At 39.2% G+C, this 23,816-nt stretch overlaps 1 protein-coding gene across 4 annotated transcripts in view; it reads right to left on the reverse strand.

Moving 5' to 3' along the window:
- LOC129755773 (serine/threonine-protein phosphatase 4 regulatory subunit 1-like) overlaps window positions 1-23,816 on the reverse strand; it is a 474,134-nt gene that overhangs the window by 181,207 nt on the left and 269,111 nt on the right. For 3 of the 4 annotated variants that reach the window (XM_055752418.1, XM_055752417.1, XM_055752416.1), the window contains exon 2: window positions 15,582-16,608. The exons of the other annotated variant lie outside the window; for it this stretch is intronic. In XM_055752418.1, coding sequence (XP_055608393.1) covers window positions 15,582-16,510 — 929 coding nt within the window. In that variant the 5' untranslated portion in view covers window positions 16,511-16,608. The remainder of the gene's footprint in view (window positions 1-15,581; window positions 16,609-23,816) is intronic. 4 annotated transcript variants of the gene reach the window in all.

Below are 23,816 nucleotides of genomic sequence, written 5' to 3' on the forward strand. Positions count from 1 at the left end.
ATTACTAATTGATTTTCTTAGTTTTCCTTAAGTTTAAATTATGAAAAACGTTCAAGCTCCAGATCGCATGAGCATTATCACAAACAAGTTGAAGTGGTTTCAAGGATTAAGTGATTTTTCAATCTTTAATCATGTTTTTTAAAAAATTTCACCAATGTTTTCACAGTCAGAAAACCAAAGAGAATGGATTCAAATGGAATCATATATAGATTCAGATAATTACAGATAATTTTTATGATTTCAGATAATTGACGCCTCTGAGACTGCTGACAAGATTTGCTAGCCGATTTAAAAAATTTAAGACTAGGAGATATTTTTAAATGCAATATTCTTTGTTTTAATTGCGTATTTCCTGTAACTAATTTAAATGATTTTGAATTTCTTGAGAATGTTGAGAATTAATATTATTGAAAGTAAAAATCAAAGAATTAGCATTGTAAAACGCTTAAAATATATTTTTTTGAATTTATTTAAAAAAAAAATCAGAAAAATATTTTTATTGGGGGTCACCGACCACATAATTTAACATTTGATGGAAATTAACTAAAAAAAATTCTACTTTCAGCCCATGCAAAAATAAGCGTGACTGTATTTTTTTCTTCAAGTCCTTCTATTAAACATACCGTGCCTTTTTTTTTTTGGTATTGCTGGTATTTCTAGCTAAATTTCAGTTTCGAAACCCCCCCACCATGGACGAGTCCTTCGCACGGGCCTGGTTGGATGTATGTCATGTTTTTAAAAATATATTTTCAATCAATTCCATAATGTTTGCTATGTAATTATGTTATGTTTTAAAATTATATTTATTGAAAAATTATTTTCGCGTCATATTTTCAAATGTGTTTGTTCCCTTGTATACAAATATTTCATTAATTTTTCATATTTTATAGATTTTACAAGGAGATTTATTTAAGATACAATTTCATATACATTTTACCGAAATTCTTGAATTACAGTAGAAAAGATGCTCATAATATGGTTAAAACTCTTCCTCTATTGTTATTATTTTTACCAGATCATATCTCGATAATGCAATCATCATTCATCAACCATCATGATCGATAGGAAAAAAATAAAAAAAAAATCGGAAAACTCACGGAATCGAAAAAAACAAAAATTATAAATCTTGTTGCAATTTAATGTTAGTTGCAAAGCTTCATAAAAGATTTGGTGATCAATACTTTACAGCATATTGATTTTATAGAAGATTAAAAAATTAATCATGATGACGTTTCTAGAACTAGATTTTAGTTTTATTCAAATTTTAATCTACATTTTAGCTTCATTAGAGTTCTAGTGATGTTTAGAATGCGCTTTAGCTTTTTATGAAGATAAGTATAACGAAGTTGTGCTGACCATAATGAAGCTAAAATTGGTACTTTGGTATGGGACCCTCCTGGTTCGAAAGTAGAGAGTGCCTTTTATTACAATGAATTAACGCATTCCTTTACCACTTTTGGTACCTTCGTGTGGGTTTACTGTACTGAACCCGAAATTAGACTTAAAATACATTTGAAGTTTCACTTAAAAGTGGAAGATCAGTAATTTTACTCAGTGGTTTCAGTGGCTGGCACTTGGAAATCCTCTGAATGTCTACTTACTTCGCCGCTCCCTTCACTTTCATTACATGCTCATTTAATTGTAAATTTAAATTGTAAATTGTAAATTGGTTTTTATTATGGAAAAGTAACAGAGTTGTGTTTGAGCTAATAGGTGCAAAAAATAGTAATTTATAAGTTTCATAACAGTCAGTGGTACTTCCAGAGCCCGAGAAAAATATCCTGTGAATCGGGTAACACGTCGTTGTGCAACTATTTTTCCAAATGCGTGACCAAATGGGAATAGAAAGAAGTTGCAACTTCTACATAGTAGCTATGAATAACTTGCTATGCTGGGAAATCTTTGTTGGAGGTAAGTTGTGATGAATTTTAAATAACCAAAATTTTTTAAATTTAATTTTCACTTTTCTTTCTGCTTCCGTTCAAAACAGGTTCCGGAAATGCTTCCCAATGAAATTTTATTTTGGGAGCTTTCAAACACAGTGCAAATAAAAGTAAGTACATATCATGAAAAAGAAAAAGCCTCAAAACATAATTAATTTATGTTTTATTATTTTCAGAGAACGTCATACAAAATTTTGGATAAAAAGCGAAAAAGCGGATAATTTTTTGAAGTCAAAACTTTGATTTGAAACCATCAATAATGTAATAAAAATTAATGTCTTTTTTCGAATTCGTCAATAAATAAATAATCGTTTTGATTAAACAAAGTTGATTGATCATTGAAATTCCGAAATGTTATCTTCAATTCACTATAACTAAAAGATTTAAGCGACCTGAGCATACATTTCGGACGTATCCGGACCGGACAAATCCGGGCTATTTTATCTAAAAATCTAGCCAAATCTGCCATTCTATTTAAAAATTTCCAAACAAAAATCTGAGCAATTTCCGGTTAAATTTGGTCAAAACCTCGGAATTATTCAGTAACAATCAAGAAGAAAACACTTGAAATTATTTTCATTTTTCATCAAATTACATCAGCAGATTTTTAATCGTATTTTAGGCTTCCAAGTTCAAGTCATGATTATTTTAAAATTATAATAACTCAATTTGAGTTTTTTGTTAGAATTTACAAATGAATCAGGGTAAATCTGGACTTTTTCCAACGAAATAAGGGCAACATCGCTTTACCGGACCTTCCTCAAATTTGTATCAAATATCTGGACAAGTCCGGATGAATCCGGGTAATCTGGCAACCTTACACTATGCAAACCCGCCTTTTGCGAAAACTCTTGATGTTTACTGCGAAAGTTGTATTTTTTATATCGATGCTAATCTGCAAGATATTCATATCTGTTTAATAGTCTCCTGGAACTATGTCACATCGATATGAGGCAGGAAACACTTTTAGAATGGCTATAGAAAATTATTGATTGATGAGAATAAGACTTAATTCTGTGTTTGTAGCTGAGAAGTTTTAATTTCTATAATTTTCATTTAAATGCTTAATTTTTCATGAAACATAAGGCGAATAAACTTATTATTGCTTTGAAGTTCCACTTTAGATAAGCATTGCAGATTGGCCAGAATTGATTAATGAAAGACGCTTTGATTGGAGTGAGATTAACACTTAAACGCCATGTCGAAAAAAAAACTCGCTTTTTAAAACTCAAACAACTGTAACTTGCAATTTCCTGGGCCGAATTCCACTAAATAACTTTTGTTGATTTACTTAAGAGTGATGAATTTAAATTTTTCGCCCGTTTATCTACATATCAGAAATTTAAGCTGCATAATGAAAAGTAGCAGCATTTTTTTTTACCAATTGGATACAGATAAACAAAACAATAAAAAAAAATGATGAACAGAATTAACTAAAATACTTTTTTTATACCCGACATAAAAAAAACCGAAGTTAAGTCCATTAAAAAAATTGCAAAGTCTTCAACAATCCGTTCCCAATAACGCCATCTCTCGGAGAAGAGGTCCTGCGGGAAGCTACCTTTTTCCCTATGCAGCCGGATGTAATCATCCGTTGGGAAAATTGACTGTTAATAGCAAACAACGCCCCCGAGGCAACTATTTTCATTTTCGTGTCGTGCAACATCAGCTCTCGTGTAGCCACCCTCTCTTGTCCGCCATCATCATTGGGAACCCTTCGAACTATGTTTTGAATCCTGTATGATGACACATCTCCTCCCGAATGGGTCTCTTTTTTTCTTCGTGTTTTCGCAATCTTTCACTGGAAGTCCTGAAACGGCACCGATGAAAGGGAATCCTCCGGTGCTGTTGCTGCTGCTGCTGCCATGCGTGGATGGAGTGGGCCCAGGATGTTTTGGTTGTTTGTTACTCTTTTTTTATCCTTAGCTTCAGCAACAGCAGTCTCGTGCTGCCTCATTTGCGCCCGGCTTCCAGAAAATTAACGAGACCGGTTGTAGTGAACTTCCTGGGAGCGAAAATTAGCGTAGCCCTAGCCACTTGTTGATTCGAATCCTTCGTTCCATTTCGTCAGCAGCGGTTTGTTTTGCTACTTTGCTTTCGCAAATCGAGACGTCTTTTGACTCGGAGTTTTTCAACTGATGGTGATGATAGAGTTGATTTCTTCAAGATTCACAAAATTTTAGAAAATGATAGGATATTGATTTTTTCCGGTTTTTAACTCTGTCTGTTTTGTAACGATTTCGAAAAGAAAAATATAGTGCGAAAAGCTTAATTTAAAAACTTTTTTTTAAATTCAAACATTCGTACTTCAAATCTTAATTGCTACACCCACTATACTCCAATAATGAACTTTCTTCGAGGTGGAATTATCGGCATAACATTCTAAGCCGGCCATAGATATCCCATATCTCTTCACAAGACAAAAAAGGATGGAGACAATCAGTCAGCAAGGAATGGTGCATATAACTACATTTGTTTCAGATTTTGGAACATAAGTCTATTGAAAAGACCAAATAACTCATGAAAATAGCAACAAAAATATATCGATGTTCTGTTTTAAAAGGAATAAGCATTCTGAAATTGCGTGATTGATAGCATAAGGACAGAGAGCGCAGCCTCCAGTAGAAAGACGGTTTGACACAGGGAGCGCAGATTTTAAAACCAACTGCTGCTGATTGTTTGTTTCGATTTGGCCTTTCAGTGGATGAAGACGGAATTGGCTTGGGAAGCGGAGATTTTGAGGCTGCTGCTGCTGCTTGTTATGATTTGGCCTTCCGAAGTAAAAATACGGATTGGCTTAGGAAGAGAAAATTTTTAAGGCAACTCTCCTGTTTGTTTGTTTTGATTTGGCCATCCGATAGAAAATCATGGATTGGTTTAGCAAGCGCAGATTTTGAGGCTGCTGCTGCTGGTTGTTTGTTTTGATTTGGCCTCCCGGTGGAAAAAGACGAAATTGGCTTAGGAAGCGCAGATTTTAAGGCTGAAGCTGTGGATTGTTTGTTTTATTTAGCCTTCCAATGGAAAAAGATTGATAATCTTCCGCTGATTGTTTGTTTTGATTTGGCCATCCGGTAGAAAATCAAGCATTGGCATAAGAAGCGCAGATTTTATTGCTGCTGCTGCGGCTGATTGTTTGTTTTGATTTGGCCTCCCGGTGGAAAAAGACGAAATTGTCTTAGGAAGCGCAGATTTTAAGGCTGCTGCTGCTGGTTGTTTGTTTTGATTTGGCCTCTCGGTGGAAAAAGACGAAATTGGCTTGGAAGCGTTTCCGGAGGAAACAGACGGATTGGCTTAGGAAGCGCATATTTTGAAGACTGCTGCTGATTGTTTGTTTCGATTTGACCTTCCAGTGGATAAATATGGAATTGGCTTAGGAAGCGCAGATTTTGAGACTGCTGCTGCTGATTGTTTGTTCCTATTTGGCCTTCCAGTGGAAGAAAACGGATTGGCTTAGGAAGCGCAGATTTTCTAGCAGCTTCTGCTGTTTGTTTGTTTTGATTTGGCCATCCTGTAGAAAATTACGGATTGCCTTAGGAAGCGCAAATTTTAAGACTGTGTTTTGCTGCTGATTGTTTGTTTTGATTTAGCCTTCCAGTGGATAAAGACGGAATTGGTTTAGGAAGCCCAGATCTTAGAGGCTGATGATTGTTTGTTTTGATTTGACCTCACGGTGGAAAGGAAGATGGAATTAGCTTGAGAAGCGCAGATTTTTAGGCTGCTGCTGCTGATTGTTTGTTATGATTTGGCCTTCCGGTGGAAAAAGACAGATTGGCTTAGGAAGCGCAGATTTTTAAGGCAGCTTCTGCTGATTGTTTGATTTGATTTGTCCATCCGGTAGAGAATCATGGATTGGCTTAGGAAGCGCAGATTTTAAGGCTGATGCTGTGGATTGTTTGATGAAAAAAGATTGATTTGCTTAGAAAGCACAGAATTTTAAGCCTACTGGTACTGATTGTTTGTTGTGATTTTACCTCCCGGAAGAAAACGACGGATTGGCTTAGGAAGCGCAGATTTTAAAGGCTGCTGCTGATTGTTTGTTTCGATTTGACCTTCCAGTGGATAAAGACGGAAATGGTTTGGGAAGCGTAGATAGACGGAATTGGTTTGGGAAGCGCAGATTTTGAGGCTGCTGCTGCTAAATGATTGTTATAATGTGGCCTTCCGGTGAAAAAAGACGGATTGGCTTGGGAAGCGCAGATTTTTAAGGCAGCTTCTGCTGATTGTTTGTCATGATTTGGCCATCCGGTAGAAAATTATGGATTGGCTTAGGAAGCGCAGATTTTAAGGCTGATGCTGTGGATTGTTTGATGAAAAAAGATTGATTTGCTTGGAAAGCACAGACTTTTAAGCCTACTGGTACTGATTGTTTGTTGTGATTTTACCTCCCGGAGGAAAAAGACGGATTGGCTTAGGAAGCGCAGATTTTAAAAGCTGCTGCTGATTGTTTGTTTCGATTTGGCCTTCCAGTGGATAAAGACGGAATTGGTTTGGGAAGCGCAGATTTTGAGGCTGCTGCTGCTGATTGTTTGTTATGATTTGACCTTCCGGTGAAACAAGACGGATTGGCTTAGGAAGCGCAGATTTTTAAGGCTGCTTCTCCTGATTGTTTGATTTGATTTGGCCATCCGGTAAAAAATCATGGATTGGCTTAGGAAGCGCAGATTTTAGGCCAGCTTCTGCTGATTGTTTGTAATGTAGAATGGTAGAATTAAGTTGAAGCGTATTTATAAAAATTTGTTTTAGCAAAACATAAGTCTGTAAATTAATGTTTCTATTGAGAATAAAAGTGAGAAGAAGAAGGCTTATAGATGAGAAAAAGGATTCCAACATAATTTTCCTGGTTTTGATAAGAGATTTCATGTTTTTCTCCCGATTTTCCATGTTTCATTTTAAATTCCGTTTTTTTTTCGGTTTTCCCAGTTCGCCAGCCACCCTGTTTATTTACGTCTTACTTTTATATACATATTTAAACGTTGAAGTTTTGTCAATTCTTTGTTTCATTTGTGAACATTTTTCTTTAAATTTTCTCTCATTTTTGTCACATATTTGTCTTATTTTTGACCTATTTTTCATTTGTATTCAATCTTTTCTTCGTTTTTGTCTTTTTTGTCGCAGTTGTGTCTTATTTGAACCTAATTTCTAAATCATATTTGTCTAAGTTTTGATTCACTCTGTTTCTTCTCGTTCTCCTCCTGATATTATTTTTTTCAATTTTTCCATTTTCATTTTCCAACAAATTTTTGCCTCATTCGTGTCATATTATGTCTAGTTCTGATCTTGTTTTTGTCTTTGTTGTTTAAATTTTATCTCATTTTTGTTTCATTTTTGTTTGATTTTATTTCTCATATTTGTCTAATTTTTCTTTCATTTTTGTTAAAATTTTATCTTTTTTTGTTTTGATCTATTTTTTACTTTTTTAAATCTAATTTTGTTACATTTTTGTCTCAATCAGGCTTATTTTCCATTAATGTTTGTCCTATTTTTGATTCATTTTTCTTGCACACTGAGGTTATTTTAACGCGGTTTTTTTACGTGGTATTTTTTACGCGACTTTTTTACGCGGTTTTTCGAATTAACACGTTTTTTTACACCGATTTCGCGAATTAACGCGGTTTATGAGAGAAAATCTTCTAAGACTTTTTCAAAGAAAACACTTAGACCCTTTTTGTAGTTGGGAAAATCTTAGCTCTGAGACTAAGAACGTGATACATGAGACTTGAAACCTGAGACTTGAGACCTTAGACTTGAGACCTGAAATATGAGATCAGAAATATGAGAACTGAGATCTGAGACACGAGACATGAGACCTAAGACATGAGACCTGAGACTTGAGTCCTGAAATATGAGACTCGAGATCTGAGACACGAGACATGAGATCTGAGACCTGATACTTGAGACCTAAGACCTGAGACCTGAGACATGAGACATGTGACCTGAGACCTGAGGCATGAGGCATGAGCCATGAGAAATGAGACATGAGATCTGAGACCTGAGCCATGAGACCTGAGACATGAGACATGAGACATGCGACCTGAGACATGAGACCTGAGACATGAGACGATCTGAATTTCACACTGTCAAGTAAGCCTCACTATATTCTACTATTCTTTTTATCTAATTGATTTTGTTTGTTATCTTAAAAATAAACGATCATTGTACGCAAATTTTTAAATAATCATGGTTCTTACGCGCTTTTTTTCAGTAACGTGCTGTTTTTGCTCGGATTTTTTAATTAAAATGGATTTTTTACGAATTAACGAGGTTTTTTTTACGCGGATTTTCGAATTAACGCGGTTTTTTTTACGCGGATTTTCGAATCAACGCGGATTTTTCTACGCGGATTTTTTTTACGTGGTACGAAAGCTCCGCGTAAAAAAAAACCTCAGTGTATTCGACATTGATGACAGTCAGATGTTACGTCGATGATATTTTTAAGTCATTTTTATGCCATTTTATCCTAAAGTCGCTGTCAAACTAAAGTAAACTTCGACGTTCTTTTGAAGCTTTTTCATATCTTCGTTACTGTCACAATACAAAATTTTTTGATTCTTCATATTTTGGAAGTTTGGATTTTTGTTATCGCTTCATGCGAGTGCGCTTCACTGAGAAGCATAACTCTAATCTGGTACATTTTTTATCGAAGCGTTATTCTACATAATTGGGTACAACACTTTCGATTCCGGTGAAACCTTATACCCAAGGTAGTTTACCTTAGATACTACATGTATGTATAGATATGCTTAGGTTATCTATATATACATACAGTATCTAATCGCCATCGAAAATCGGATAAGATATTGTTTTTTTTTTATACAAGTTAGACAAGTGAGTTTACACACTTTAAATCAGACTTTTAACAACGCTCATTCCAAGCTCAACAAGTAAACATGAAATCGTATCATAAATGATCGTATAAAATGTCGTCTGAAGTCAGTTTAAATCGGATATGAAAAAAGTCCGCCATGTTTGTGAATTTTGAAATGATTTGGCTCCCAAGTGAGCTTCAAGTGACGAAATCATCATCAAGTTCTCTCTGCAACCAGTATCAGATAAGAATTTAGTGATATTGACCAATGAGAGAACTCGAAAATATTGTCGCTGGCAGCAATTGTAAAACTATGAGAGCAAAATTTTGCAATTTTTTTGCATTCTTCCAATAGATACGAAGAAGGTGTCGGATAACGCCTAATCGATGTAGTTTTCATCACTTTAGAAAGAATTGAAATTTATGTATGTACTTTGTCTCCTTTTTGGTAGTTAAATGCTGTTTTTTCGACATAAAAGTGTTTGCTGGGTTGTAATTTCTAAACCAATAAAATACCAGTACCCTTGAAGAAGACCACCAAAAATAATCAAAACGCTGGGAATTTCAAAAAGAAAGTTGTTTGCTTGAAATCTAAGACCCAAAAATAGTGGAATATGGAATAGTAAACAAAAAAAAACGATGATAACACAAATCTTATCTCAAAATTTAGTTTAGACAATGTAAGTTTAAGATACATTCATATCGATAAACAAGTCGAAATTTATTAACTAATCATTAACTTCTCACAAAACCCTAATAGAGATCCATTGTATGTTTGAAACATTGCTATCAGAACCGAAGAAAAAAACAACAACCTTAGTTGACCACATTCATTAACCCCTCCTTAGCTATCTCTCTCTCTCTCTGATTGGTCCCTGGGCCCGTAAATTTACCGTAAAACAATTAAAAGCCTATTAAAATTTTATCGGTTGTCGAAGTCCGTCGCCCTGTGGGTTCAGCTCCAGAGCGGGTGGAAGTTTTTCGACACTCGTAATCAAATTATTATGCTGCTACCTATTGGGAGTTCCTCCTTTTCCAAGATGTGTGTATGGCGGGGTCTCGGGTGTGAGAAACATTGACCGCACACACTTCGGGCATGGACAAAACAACGTGGACGTGGCGCGTCCCCAGGTGAAGGTGATAAATCCAAACACTTGTTCCACCATCATTCGCCACCGTAACCATCGTTGGAGCTACTCCGAAAGACAAAGTCTCACAAGATCATCGGGAGAGGTTTGGGAAGAAATGTCTTCTTTTCCAAAAAAAAACCGCAGCTCCTGACCGCACATTATCCGGAGATGATGACCAACCGAGATGATGATGATGTAGGCCTTTGCCGGTGTTGGCATAATTTCCATCCGGGAAGATTCTTCGGTATAATGAAGAGGCGCCTCTCGGCAGCTGCCTGGGAAAAGATCCGGACAGTTTCGATCTTTTCGGTTGCGGCTTCTGCTTCTCGTTGTCAAACAATTTGCTCAAACTTTGTGAGCTCCCCGGTGGGCGTGGTTTGTTCGATTAGCATACATTGTTGTTGATCGGTTTGCTCTTCTTTTTGCATGGTTTTTTCTTGAACTGCAATGTAAATCATTGACCGCTGTACTACCTTCCTACTGGTTGGTGATCTCTCAGGTAAACATGAAGTTTAGAGCTCGAATAAATTGAATTTTTTTTCCTGGAGGCGGTGCGTTCGAGAGATATTTACCACACCCCACCCTCCCTTCCCCCGGGAAATTGGTCCTCTATCGATTGACATTACACGCAGTCAGTACACGCAATTTTTTCAGTAGTCAAATGTTAATGAAATTTTGCAATTAATTTTAACTGTACTTAAACCAACATACATTTTTATGTGTTTAGTAAAATTGAACCCGAACTCCTTTTTTGTTTATCAACATGTTTGTGCAATTGAAAAACACCGGTCAAATGAACTTTAGAGTGGTGTGAAATTTTTGAATTTACGCTTGGTGGCCTGACAACTGGAACTTCATCGCCAGTGTGAAAAAAGGAACTAGAAATTGAGATTCTGAAACGTAATTGGAGATCGATTGGGCACACGCTGCAAAGAGATGAAAACGAGATTTGCAGAGAAGCGCTTGCCTGGAATCCAGGTGGGCATCGAAGAAGAGGCAGGCCCAGAAGCTCGTGGCGGCGTAGTCTTTTTTTCAGTTGATAACAACAGATGGCAAATCCCAGTTTTCAATTTTTGGTCTATGGGGACAATGGGAAGACTCGTGTTTATCACCGTGTAAACCTCCTACTCCCTAAGCTCCACCTGGGGCCGCAGACCTAGTTCCCACCACCAACTGTTTACACACTATTCTTCAATAGTTTGAGGTCTAGTGCGCTATAGAGCGCTCCAAGGCAGTACTCATAAACGAGACCACTTTCAGCAATACCTCTCATTCATTACGACTCGAAGTCTAAACTCTCCTCTTACGGCTTGAGAACCGACATCTCCTCGCAATGACTCGAGATTCCCACATTAACCTCTCTTCTTCGCGACTCGAGGTCTGATCTCTCCTCTTGCGACTCGAGATCCGACCTCTCCTCGTGTCGATTCGAGGTTGACATACACATACCTCTCCTGTGCATGACGTAAGGCCCGATCTCTCCTCTAGCGACTCGAGATCTGACCTCTTCTCGTAATGACTTTATGTAAACACACCCCTCCTTTTGTTGATTCAAGGCCTGATCTCTTCTCTTGCGACTCGAGATCCTTGAGACTCGGGGTTGAACACACAAACCTCTCCTTCTGAAGATTCGAGGCCTGACATCTCTTCTAACGACTCGAAGCCCGACCACTTATCCCCAAGATTCGAGGTTTGCCACTTTTATGTCCGTCGTGTGCCGATCGAGAGCAGCTTATCCTACTCGTGCCTGTTACAACACATTCGCGAGACTTAACGCAACTTCTCGGATGATTCCCGAAGAAGACGTCATCCTACACCGACTCGAATGGCTCACGAGAGGTCGAGAGCAACTCTACCCGTGGGTATTCCCCGATCGTGGAATAGCACTCTCCTCTCGATTTGCACTGCGAAGATGGTAAAGCCTTATCCCCGCAGCTTCGATCTTTGGGAACCGCACCACTCAGATACTCCTCGAAGGTGAAGCATCCTACCCACGAACGCGGTGTACCCACGACATACGCTACGCTACGCTTTTTTGCTCTGCGACGTAGTTCCACCTCCCCGTGGTGCAGAGTGGAAACGTGTCTACAGAAGTGACCAGCTGTAGATGTACGGCCAAGAGAACTACACGTCACACTTGGTACAGTCAGCTACCGACGGGCTGCGTGCCGAGTGTGGCAAAAACGTGGTGCGACTGGGCACCCTGGTACCAGTGCTCAGTTGCAAGAGGGAGGGGTCGTAACGTGTATCGGGTAGTCGCGACCCCGATATGCGGGACGACCAAATGTTTGGCGAGTTTCGATCGATCTGCCTTTTGGGGAGGTTCCTGGCCCCAATTCGCGGATACGACTGACTCACGACAGACAGAGGGGCCTTGTGCCGTGACATATGGCGCCCAGTGGATGGGCCTCCGGTTGGGTCTCGAAGAGTCGAGATGGAGAAAAAGGATATGTGTGGTTATCTCCAGACCCGAGGAGAGGCGAGTTGTTCTCGTCTCGAATTGGGTCAAGAGACGGAACGATCGAGGGCTCTCGAGACACGAGGAGAAGTGGGTATAGACGCCTCAATTCGTGTCAAGAGGAGGAATGTGAGGAGGTCTTGAGTCACGAGGAGAGACGGGTCGAGACGGCTCAAATTGTGACAAGAGACCGAATGTGTGGGACTCGAGTCACGAGTAGCGGCGAACGGACTGCCAACCCGTAAGTCGTGAATCGTGATAAAGAGTGGACGTTAATTGCTGGTGTAGGACGTATAAAACGAGTATTTGCCGTGGAGCGCATTGCGCGAGTATGGTCTCCCATCATGGGTAAAGCCTTCGTTGCCGGTCCGGATGGGAATTATGGCCAGAGGCCCCAGGTGGATTTTATGGCGTAGGGGTACATAGTATCATGAGTCGTCCAATTGCACCCATGGACCCAGAGTAGCAAACTGGGGGGACGCGGTGGCTCGCCGTGCCTTGGAATGCAATCCGTAAAAAGGATTTACCACCTGGGTGATCAACTAATAAAAAAAAAAACATACGCTACGCAGAAGATGTTGTCTTATCTTTGTAGCTTCAAACCGTGCGTGGGGTCGGACGCACACTGCTCGACAGCTCCCCGTCGATGGGGTCAGTATAATCCGACCGTTGCCCGGGCTTTATGTATCATTTTTGCTGGCAACCCAAGGATTTTTGCAGGATTGCAGGATCGGCAAGATTCGAGAGCAGGTTATCCTGGACTCGCACCTGTCACGGCACATATTTGGGACTTCGAACGCTACGACTCGGTTATACCGACAGTGACGGCATCCTCCAACGACTCGAGAGGCTCGCCCGGCATCGAGAACCTTTCTACCCGTGGGTATCTCCCCCACAGTTGTTTACCCTGTTCTTACGAGGCCCACTATGAGGAAGGTATTGTCTTATCCCCGCAGTTTCCCCCGTAGAAATTGGCGCTACTCGGATACTCCCTGGTAGTGGGGTATCCTACACACGTTCGCGGCGCACGCATGACCTCCACTACGCAGAAGATGATGCCTTATCTTTGTAGCCTCGATCGTCCGGACGCACACTGCTCAAATGCTCTCCGGCGATGGAATCATCCTACACCGTTCGCGAACTGCCGTTGTCTCCAACTTGCGGGTGAACCCATCGCTGAATCCGTACTGTTGAGATTCGTCTCATCGAAGCAATCGATGAGATGAATAACAACACACGTATGGTGGTGTTATTAGAAATAAACAGTTAGGAAATGTAACCATAGAGATAGTTTTAGTATAAATAGGACGCAATGAACTGTAATAAAGTATTCCAAGTTCTACCACCGTAGAAGTAACAAGTCTCTCCTTTCCACTGCTCAAGTGCTGCTTCAACAGGTTATGGGCCCAGCACTAGTGGAAAGGAGGAGTGGAATCAAAAGTGGACAGTCATCCAGCCAGGAAGCCGATGGAAGGACAATGAGCCGAAGCCAAGGAAATTCAACGAGTCGGGAACCGTGGAAGGTTGTAGGACCAGGAGTCATCTGGAAGGTGTAGGTCGACAAGCCAGGAAAAACGGTGGTCGTTGGACAGGTGCCAAGGGAGGTTGTTGGACAGGTGCCAAGGGAGGTCGTTGGGGGCATCCATTGCGGGCTGACCGGAATCCATAGGAAGGTCGTCTGGCCAATGCAATGGTGAGGCGTCGGGCCAATAGAAGAGCGTCGAGCCGGAACCAAATAAGGTCGTCGGACCGGAGCCACTGGGAGGTCGTCGGATCGGTGCCATGGAAGGTCGTAGGGCTGGGACCACGATTGCGGTCGTCAGGCCAGAGCAACTGGTAGGTCGTCATATCGAAAGCCATGGAGGGTAGGCGGACCGGTATCATGGAACGTCGTCAAGTCAGGAACCAGGTGGTGGTCGTTGGACCAGGAGTCACTGGAGAACTTACGAGCAGGAACCACGGAAGGTTGCCAAGCCGGTGCCATGGAAGGTCGTCGGACCGAAAAGCCAAGTTGAGGTCGTCGGGCTGGAACCACTGGGAAGCGCAGGCCTCAAGAAAGGTGTCGAGATGGAAGGGAAGCTTCGAGCCGCATGAAGAACGCCGAGACCAGAGTCATGGAAGGTCGTCGGACCGGAAGCCACTGGAGATCGTCGTATCCAACAGGTTATGGGCTCAGCACTAGTGAAAGGAGGAATGGAATCATCAGTGGAATTAGAACCAGCCAAGAAGCCAATGGGAGGACGAGCCAGCGCCGGTAATCCAAAGGAACGTCGTCGAGCCAGAACCATGTGAGATTGTCGGACCAGAAGCCTGGTAGGTCATCGGACCGGGAAGCCAGCTGGAGGTCGGCAAGCCAGGAGACACGGGAGGGAGGTCGTCGGGCAGGTGCTTTGGATGGTCGTTGGTCCGGAGCCATTGAGAGCGGACTGGAATCAAGGGCGGTTCGTCGTGCCGAGAGCCATGGAAGGTTGGCGGGCCAGTGCCGTGGAAGGTGGTCAAGTTGTAGGCCAGGTGGTGGTCGTCGGACCAGGAACCTTACGGACTTACGAGCCGGAAACTACGGAAGGTCGTCAAATAGGTGCCATGGAAGGGCGTCGGACTGGAACGCCAAGTAAAGGAGGTCGTCGGGCTGGATCCACTGGGAGGCGTTAGGCCTCAGCAGGAGCGTCGAGGCGGAGAGCTTCGATTCGCTGCGAAGGGCGTCGAGCCGTGTGAAACGGTATCGGTACCAAGAAGGGTGTCGGGCCAGACGGAAGTTTGTCTTCGAGTGATCCGCAGGAAGGTTGTCGTCGAGCTAAACCAGAAGAGGGTCGTTGAGCTGAACGCTATGGTCGTGGTCCGGACAGCCTTCTTGCTACCGATACCGTTTCACACGACTCGACGCCCTTCGCAGCAAATCGAAGCTCTCCGCCTCGACGCTCCTCCTCCACGCTTCACTCCATAACAATTCAGACGAACCCATGGGGTCCGGATATGGCGTACGCGTTACATTGGAGATTTGTCGAACTTAATAATCTAAGAATGCATGTGTGAGCACATACTTAGGCAGAAACTGCGGTGAATCCGTGCACCCATGGTGGATAACCAACGTACATACATACAGAAAATATATCGATAAAACTAGTGGTTTATGAGCTACACGCATTCGCAACTGTCCCCCCCCCCCCCAATGAACTAAGCTTCATATACGTTTTTATTATAACAAAAATACCCTACAAATAGCTAAACAAAAATCAAATACTCACTTGTTACTTTTCATCTTGTTCTCATCCATCAGCAGCAAATCTACGGTACTGGTCACCAGCTCAGGCTTATGTTCATTCGAACGCTTGACATAAATCTGTCCATTGACGGTAAACACATTCTTCAGCTTTCCTTCCCGCTTCATCTTCATAGCTTCAGCCTTCAGTCCCAAATTGCTCCGAGTCAAACTTTCATTCACAAATATCCTGGAACCACTGTCCAGACCAATGTCCCTTAGGCAGAGAGCTTTGTGTTCCAGATATCTTCGGTAGAACTCATGCCGGGCATTCCGGAACACAAATTGAACCACAATGATCGACTCATTCGGCGTTCGATGCCCGTTATAGACAGTCAACTTGGCACTGGCCCGCAGCTTCAAGTTGTCTAGAATCGAGTGACTGTAATGGGGAAGTTTAAGTTTGGCTCCTCCAGTAGAACTTCCGCCACTTAAAATTCTTCGAACGTAAACAAGAGGAATTTCGTGCTCCCGAAAGTCCAAAGCTCGACACATTCTCATAAAGTATTCACGCAAATTTTCACCCCTTCGATAGGGAATTCCCATAAGAACCAGCTCACAGGATTTACTGGCCCGTTTCTCGTAGTCCTGGCTGGCCTGAAACAGTCGATTGGTGTGCTTGATCTTCCGGTTGATTCGATCGATCTTCTCCTCGATGGCATCCTTCAGCCCGTTTACTTCCGTAATCAGTCGATCAAACTTACACTCCAGCGTTTTATTGGTGTTAACGGTGTTAAGCTGCTGACACCGATCCAGTTCCGCTGCGCGCCGGGTTGTCGCCAAAATGGCGGACATAATTTCCGCGTAGGCATCGTCATTCCACTGATCGTCATGCAACTGGCATCGCCGGCTCGGATCATAATCGGCCTCGTTCACTGTGTCGTCCAGTAAAAGTTGATCCAGGTCGTTAGACATTTTTGAAGCTATTTGTTTTTATTGAACACTTATGATTGCAATGAACACACTATTAGAAGTTTTTAGGCTTTTGATGAACTGCTAAAACATTCTAGTCTCTAATTGAAAAAAAAAATGAAGATGTTTCGAAACGTAAGAATTTTAAGCATAATATCCATAATGTTCTTCAATTCTGAATCACAGGGTTGCTTGATAATAGAAATTTACAAAGTTTTGCTCCAACTTTACTAAAAAAACATTTAACAAACAAAACAGAGATTTGAAATTGTTTTTAAGAACATGTCAATGGACGAAAAATTGGGAAAGGATGTTTAGACAAATCAAGAAAAGTTGGAAAGCAAAGTTTAACTAGCTCATACGAATAAGGTTAGGCTCCGCAAATATGATTTATTCATGCTTCCAAAACGATTTTTTGACAGCATGTTTTTTGGGGGCTCAATTTGGTTACACTGAATTCGGAAATCCTTTTTTTCTCGATAGTTTGATAACAACTAGGAATATCAAACTCAAAAGCGAAGCTTTTTGTAATTCCGATTTTGATTCATAATTTGAAAGAGAATGCCATAATTTGAAGATTAAAATTATGAAAAAAAAAGTTAATGTCTGTAAGTTTCAATTTCGATCAATTTAATTGAATTTAGAATTTCGTAAAACATTTCGAAGAGAACCATTATGTTGAAATTTTTTTTGTTAAAATACTAAATCAAATTCATCAGAACTCATCCTTCCACCATATCGGGCACAGAGATAAAACTTTATCTCGAGTGTCTTCTTGGCTACACACAGTTTGGTAAGGAGTGAAGAAATTTTAGAAAATCTGAAGTCGAGTCTGCGCCTGCGAGTCCTCTCTCGAAAATCCAAAATCCTACCCAAACATCCACGCACACAATCCCACGCGATATTGACGGAAAAAAGCAAAAGAGAATGCTTCCAAACAAATTTCCCCCCACCGACACCGACTGATTGACTGACTGACTGACTGGGTGTTGGATTTTCTCTCCCGCGGAAAAATCATTGCGCTCTCGTAGATTTTTTTACCGAGAAAAAAGGCTCATATGAAAAATAGGAAAACGAAATTCCTACGACAAACACTGATGGCGACTACGACTACGGGTCACGTTCACGCAAAACTCTATACACACCCTTCCGAAGCAACATTGGTAACATTCCTCCAGCCAAACCAAACCTGTCTTTCCGCGCAAACTTCGAAAGTTTGCAAAGGATTCTACCGGGTGGAGCGTCTCTCTAACATTTTTTATTTTATCAAATTCTCTCTCCCCTTGGAGCTTTGCCATCAGGACGAGTACCCACCTAATACGGAATAACCCTCAACTGGTAGGGGTTAATAAACGGAAAATTATCGATCCTTGGGAAAACGCTCTGTTTGGGCTGGTCCTTTTTGGGTCCGGGGCAAAGGGAGAGATATGGATGGAGGAAAGGAATGGAAGTAGGGGGAACACGGTCCCCGGAATGGTATGACGGTATGATGAAGGTTGCCGGGAAAAAGCTATGAACAAATATTACTCATACACATGTACAACCAGACTGTGTTGTGTCAATCGGCGAAAGGACACGGTACGAGAGCAGTGTTGGCAGTTCACGCAATGAATATTTGTTGTTGTAGATTTTAAAATCGAAATACATATGTTCCAAATATTTCTCGGTAACTGATACTTATTTTGAACCACTTTTCAGCTTTTTTTCAATATTTCCCTCATAAATCATTATAAACATGAAAATTTCTCACAAATATGGTTAAAGCTACTTCTTATAATTCCAATTATATCTTACATGCTATTTAAATAAGATGATAAGGGAGAGAAAATTGAAAATAATGTTTTGATTTTTCACATTTGGGCCGAATCAAGCCCATTTCAGGAGGACGTCAACTTTCAAGAGATTTTCTGCATAGCTGCATAGATGAATTCAACAACTACAAACATGTTCACAGCTATGGAAAAACACTTGAAAACTTATTTGCAAGCTCGAAGAAACAAAAAAAAATGTTTTGAAAGCAATTTTACCCATGTCGAAAATAGGTCCTACTCAATTCCTTATCTTGGACCACTCAACATAACCTGGGTTGATGTTTAATGTTCATAAACGTAATAAGACGTTGTACGACGATATGAAAAGAATCTTGCACACTATTTCAAGCGCTTATTATCAATAAAGTTGGGAATTTTGGAACTTTTGTGAATTTTTCAGCGAAGAAAAATATGGCTTTCAGATGGTTAAAAGATCGAATAATTCTCGCACATTTTTATCTTTTTTGAACCAATGTACTCTACAGAACTGAAGCCGAACCAAATCCAATAAGGTTTTGGAAGTCAAAATACATCAATTGAAGTCACGGAGATGATGATGTCAGACTTTCTTCGCCTGAAGGAGATTGCGTTCTTAAAATTGATCCTGGAGATAAGAAAACTGGCCAGTATTTAACACTGCAGAACAAATTTTCGTGTGCCGACGGAATTTTCAATACATTTAAAACACACTACTTACATAACAGAGGAGTTTTTCAGTTTTTTTTGTAATCTTTTGGAAAATTATTGTTTCAAAGCATAAAAAGTTTCATAAAAAAGTGGTAGTAAAAACTATTCAACAAACAAGTGCACTTAAATAGAGCTGGGGAGAAGTTGAAGAAAGTTAGTTCAGAAATGAATTAGCGTGAACAAACAAAACTTGACTACAAACATAAGAAAGGAAAAGATTTACTGAATTATTTGCACAATTGCGCATCAATTGCTGTTTACATTAGCAAAATTTATTTAGTTTAAGGGTGGTCCAAAATAGGTTCAGAGAGTGGTCCAAAATTGAAACCTGGTGGTCCAAAATACCGACCGGAGTAATGATCAAAGAAACGAGTTTTTGGGCTTAGATCTTGTTAAATTGCAACAAACGACGATATGTTTCGATAGAAAAAGCCTTGATCTTTGTAATGAACGGATAAAGCAGTCAAAAATTGTAAAATGTTCTTTTTTTATTCAGAAAATAGCATAGCCACTTTCCAAAGCGGTCCAAAATAGGTCAGTACCCTATAGACTGTTTCAGAAATTATAAGCACACCTGATGTTAACGGTCATTTTGAATCGAATTTTTAAATTCTACTGGCTGCGTCCTTTTGTTTACACATTTCTGTACGTGATAAAATAAAAAAAAAATTAGTTTGTGCTTACATTTCAAAATGCGTGATCTTACTCCGGAGAAGAGAAAAAGTATCATTCACAAGTGGTGTACTGTGAGTGGAGTCTCATTGAGCAAAATTGGCCAAAAAAGAGGATTTGAGCGTCGGAGCGGTACGGAAAGCTATTAAAAAATATCATGAACATTGTACATTTGAAGATAAACCGAGGAGTGGTAGAAAATCTGGTCCTGTAAGTCCTGCTTCTGGGTGCATTATCATGGACGATGTAAGGTATGTGAAATTAGACTAAAAAACCCTTCCTGGGCCACAATAGTTCACTGTACGCAAGGACAAGGATATCCCCGAAACGGAGAAGGACATTTGCACTGAAAAATTTGACAAGAAGGTGATGGTGTGGCAGGCAATTCGCGAATGCGGCAAAGTATCTAGCCCGTACGTCACATCGGAAACAATAAACACCCAAAACTTTATCAAGGAATGCCTCCAGAAGCGTTCATTTCCAATTATCAAGCAGCATGATGGACCCAGATATTTTGGCCCGATTTGGCTTCAAGTCATTACGCCAAAGACACACTAGGGTGGTACAAAAGCCAAAACGTATGTTTTGTGCCAAAAAACATGAATCCGCAAAATTGCCCCGAGGTACAGCCAATCGAGACTTTTTCGGCATCGATCAAAGCAAAGCTAGGAAAATACATAAAACCAGCTGAAATCGGAATTTTTTTTAAAGGAACAGCCAAAAGTGGTGGAATTGGTGGGTAATTCAACTGTACAGTCAGCGGATCATGGCCTAAAGGATAGCATCCTTGTCTTCTAAGCCTACGATATATTTTGGTTACAGTTGAGTTCATATCGAAATTCACAACGTACAAAGGATGCATGATTTTTTGGATTTACGAACTTCTGTTGGCAACAATCCGTTAATGCAATAGGATTTATATAGCTAAAAGCAGGGTGGCCACAACTTTTTATTTTTGAAATTCCCGGTCATAAATTCATGGTTTGTTCAAGGCTTTGAATGCTTAGAGGAACTCGATTCTATTTATGGCTTACATCACATTTTCAAAAATTGATTAAGAAAACATCCTACACATAAGAGTTATGTGTACAAATAAGCTGAGGCTAATGACTCTATAATGAATGTATAACAAATTTGTGAAGGATGTTTTTAAATCATGCTCACAAAAAAGGTGTATAAAACAGAACTTTTCATCCAATCAGTCGTCATCATGGCCGTGGAAGAAAACAAAAAAAAATTCAAACACGATATTCCATCACTGTTTAATATGTTACACTTTGAAACTGGCCTTAAATATTTTGTTTTAATATGTTGTTGAAGGAGTTTTTTTTTTTAACTATTCATCAACATTGTTTTTGCATCACTTGAAGGGCAACAATTTCCATAGTCTACAATTCACCGTTCTGTGGATTATTTATCAGCATATCGAAGTTTAAGATATTAAAAATTTACAAAATTCAAAGATTTGGTAGTGCAACAAATAGAGGATTTAAAATCAGTGAAAAAGATACAATTATTTGTTCAACATAATATTGTATAACCCTGAACATATATTTTCAAGTGACGTTCTCAGGAAAACAAATTTTATACGTTTCTGCAGAATCAAGGTATACATAAACTAATTTTAAGGATTTATGCAAAAACTCAGTTGAACAGTAGACAGTTTGAATAATATATTCTGAAGCTATGGAAGTTATGTCCAAATTTTGAAATTTTTAAAATTACTAAATATTAAATGAAATCAATCATTGAAAACTAATAAACTTACACTTTTTTTAAAAAACAAAAAAAAAAACATCCCTATCAAAACAAAAACTGATTTCGAGTTTGTGTATAACCCTATATTTGGTAAAAGATTAAGATTTAGTTCCAGAGAAATTTTGCTTGAAAATAAAAATTCACAAGCTTTAGACAATTTAATAGAAAAATGTAACTAAAAAATTTAAGAGGATTGTTATCGAAGATTTTAATTCCATTATCGATTTGTTGAAGAATGTGAATCGATTTGACTGATGATTAAAAAAATATATCTATGATTCATTTGATTAAAAATTATTTACAAATATCCTGAAAATTTTCATATTTTACATTAGTGTGATGAATGAGCTAAAAGAAAACCTCAGTAACATTTTTCTCAGAAGACAAAACTACTTGGGGTCTTCGAAAAAGTTGATCACTGATCAAAAACATTCCAATTGAGTCATGTTCTAAAATTCTGCCCAAAAATTTTAGATGAATTTTTACTCTTTTTTTAAAGTTAAACTATGATTATCAAAAACTAGAGATAGTAGAAAAAAAACAAGTTGCAGCTTTGGATTCAGCGCCCTCATCTCAGTGTCTTATAAACACGGAAAAATATGAAAAATAAACCCTCAAGAGGATTTTTTCAAATCTCATCAAAAAATTACTTTATGCTAGGTACTTCGGAATATTACAAAAAAAAAACTGAACATTTCTGATGTTTTGAAAATAAAATATTTCATATATGGTTCGTAAATCCTTCGGAATTTTTCTACTTACAATTTCTTCAGCTAAGTTTAAAGATTAGAATAAGATCTACTAAGTACCACTACTAAAATGTAGAATAAACTAATTTAAAAAAAAACTGTATGCAAGATCTCAAAATAACAAAACAGCTTAAAAATTTATGTGTTTAGTCATTTCTTTGACATTTTAGAATGCTTGAGCCAATAGATGAACTTCATATGCTTTTGTTTGTTCATACATTTGTGTATTTTATCAAGATTCACAATTTTACAAAAAACACCCGAATATAAAATTTTCAATTTCTTCAGAAATATGGCCTCCACACAAATTGTTCTTTTTTGAAAATATCTAGAAAAGGCTGTTTTTTGTCATTTCATAGAATAAAAACCTTGGCATGAAATTTCTTTAGATCCATTTGTTTTCAAATAGTTCGGTATCGAATTTTGAATACGGCGAATGCGAACAGCTCCATAAGCTCTCAGCAAAAATCTTATTTTGTTTTTTGTATGTACATCCCCGAACGCACTTTTTTACCCGGCTGCCCTATACGCCCTATTCAAAATTCATTACCGAGTTGTTCGCAACTTTATCTACATCTTATTCGAAAAAAGTATAACAAAATAATAAACTTTTCATGATACACTTTTTCTTATAATTATGATTTTTTAATAACTCCAGTTTTTGCATGTAAATATTTCTATTGTTTTATTTATTTATTTTATTTATTCTTATAAAAGTCCTAGTTAAAATTTTGAACACAGTTTTACAAGTAAGCGAAAAATGCAGAGGTGCAAAGAGATCCCATCATGAAACATGCAGTGCCGATTCTAACAGCCCGACGTCAGCTCCGAAAAAATCATCTTGCAAAGTTGCAGACTGATTCTATTTCCCTTACGTGCAGAGCGTCGAACGTGTCTGCAAGTAAAAGTCGCGATGACTGCACGTTACGAAAATTTCAAACTTGCAAGCCCGAAGATAAAATCCCTTGAGCCGAACAGAAAGAATCATTTCCGAAGATAGCTACAGTCTGCAAGTTGCTTGCATGCAGCGCGATGATGCGATGTACGTTTGCAAATTTGCAAGTTGCAACTTACAAGTTACAGGACGGTGGACTCGTTCTTGTGCGGTTGGATTCGTTCCACTAACCTAGGACCGACCGAACCGAATCCATGGAGAAAGAAAGTGATAGGCCGAAGAGCCACAGCCACCGACCATCAATTCAGTTGCCGTTCAGCCATCGAAGCGTGCGTGTGTAGCGTATGTACATGGCTGTCTGCAAAACACTCGGCGCGCCGCCGTACTACAGAAGTAAGGACATGTTGGAGTTGTTGTTGTTGTTGGTGCCTTCGTGCTCGTTTCGTTTCCTTCTAAGACGGATTCGAAAGGAAGTGGTGCCCAAATTTTATTTGAGTTTTCAATGATCATTCTAGGGTGTTTAAGATAAATCATCAAAGCAAATAAAAACTAGTTTGTTTTGATTATAACTTTGTCATCTTACAAGTTATTTATGAATACAAAAGTGTTAATAAAAGCTTATCCTAAAAATGTTGGAAAATAATCTTTATTGTTTTATAACACAGCTGCGGCCCGAAAAATTCAATCCATTCTCCATGGATAGGATCACTTGATAAAATAGAATCACATATTAAAGA

The sequence above is a fragment of the Uranotaenia lowii genome, chromosome 3 (assembly GCF_029784155.1).
Source record: "Uranotaenia lowii strain MFRU-FL chromosome 3, ASM2978415v1, whole genome shotgun sequence".
In the NCBI taxonomy this organism is placed as follows: domain Eukaryota; kingdom Metazoa; phylum Arthropoda; class Insecta; order Diptera; family Culicidae; genus Uranotaenia; species Uranotaenia lowii.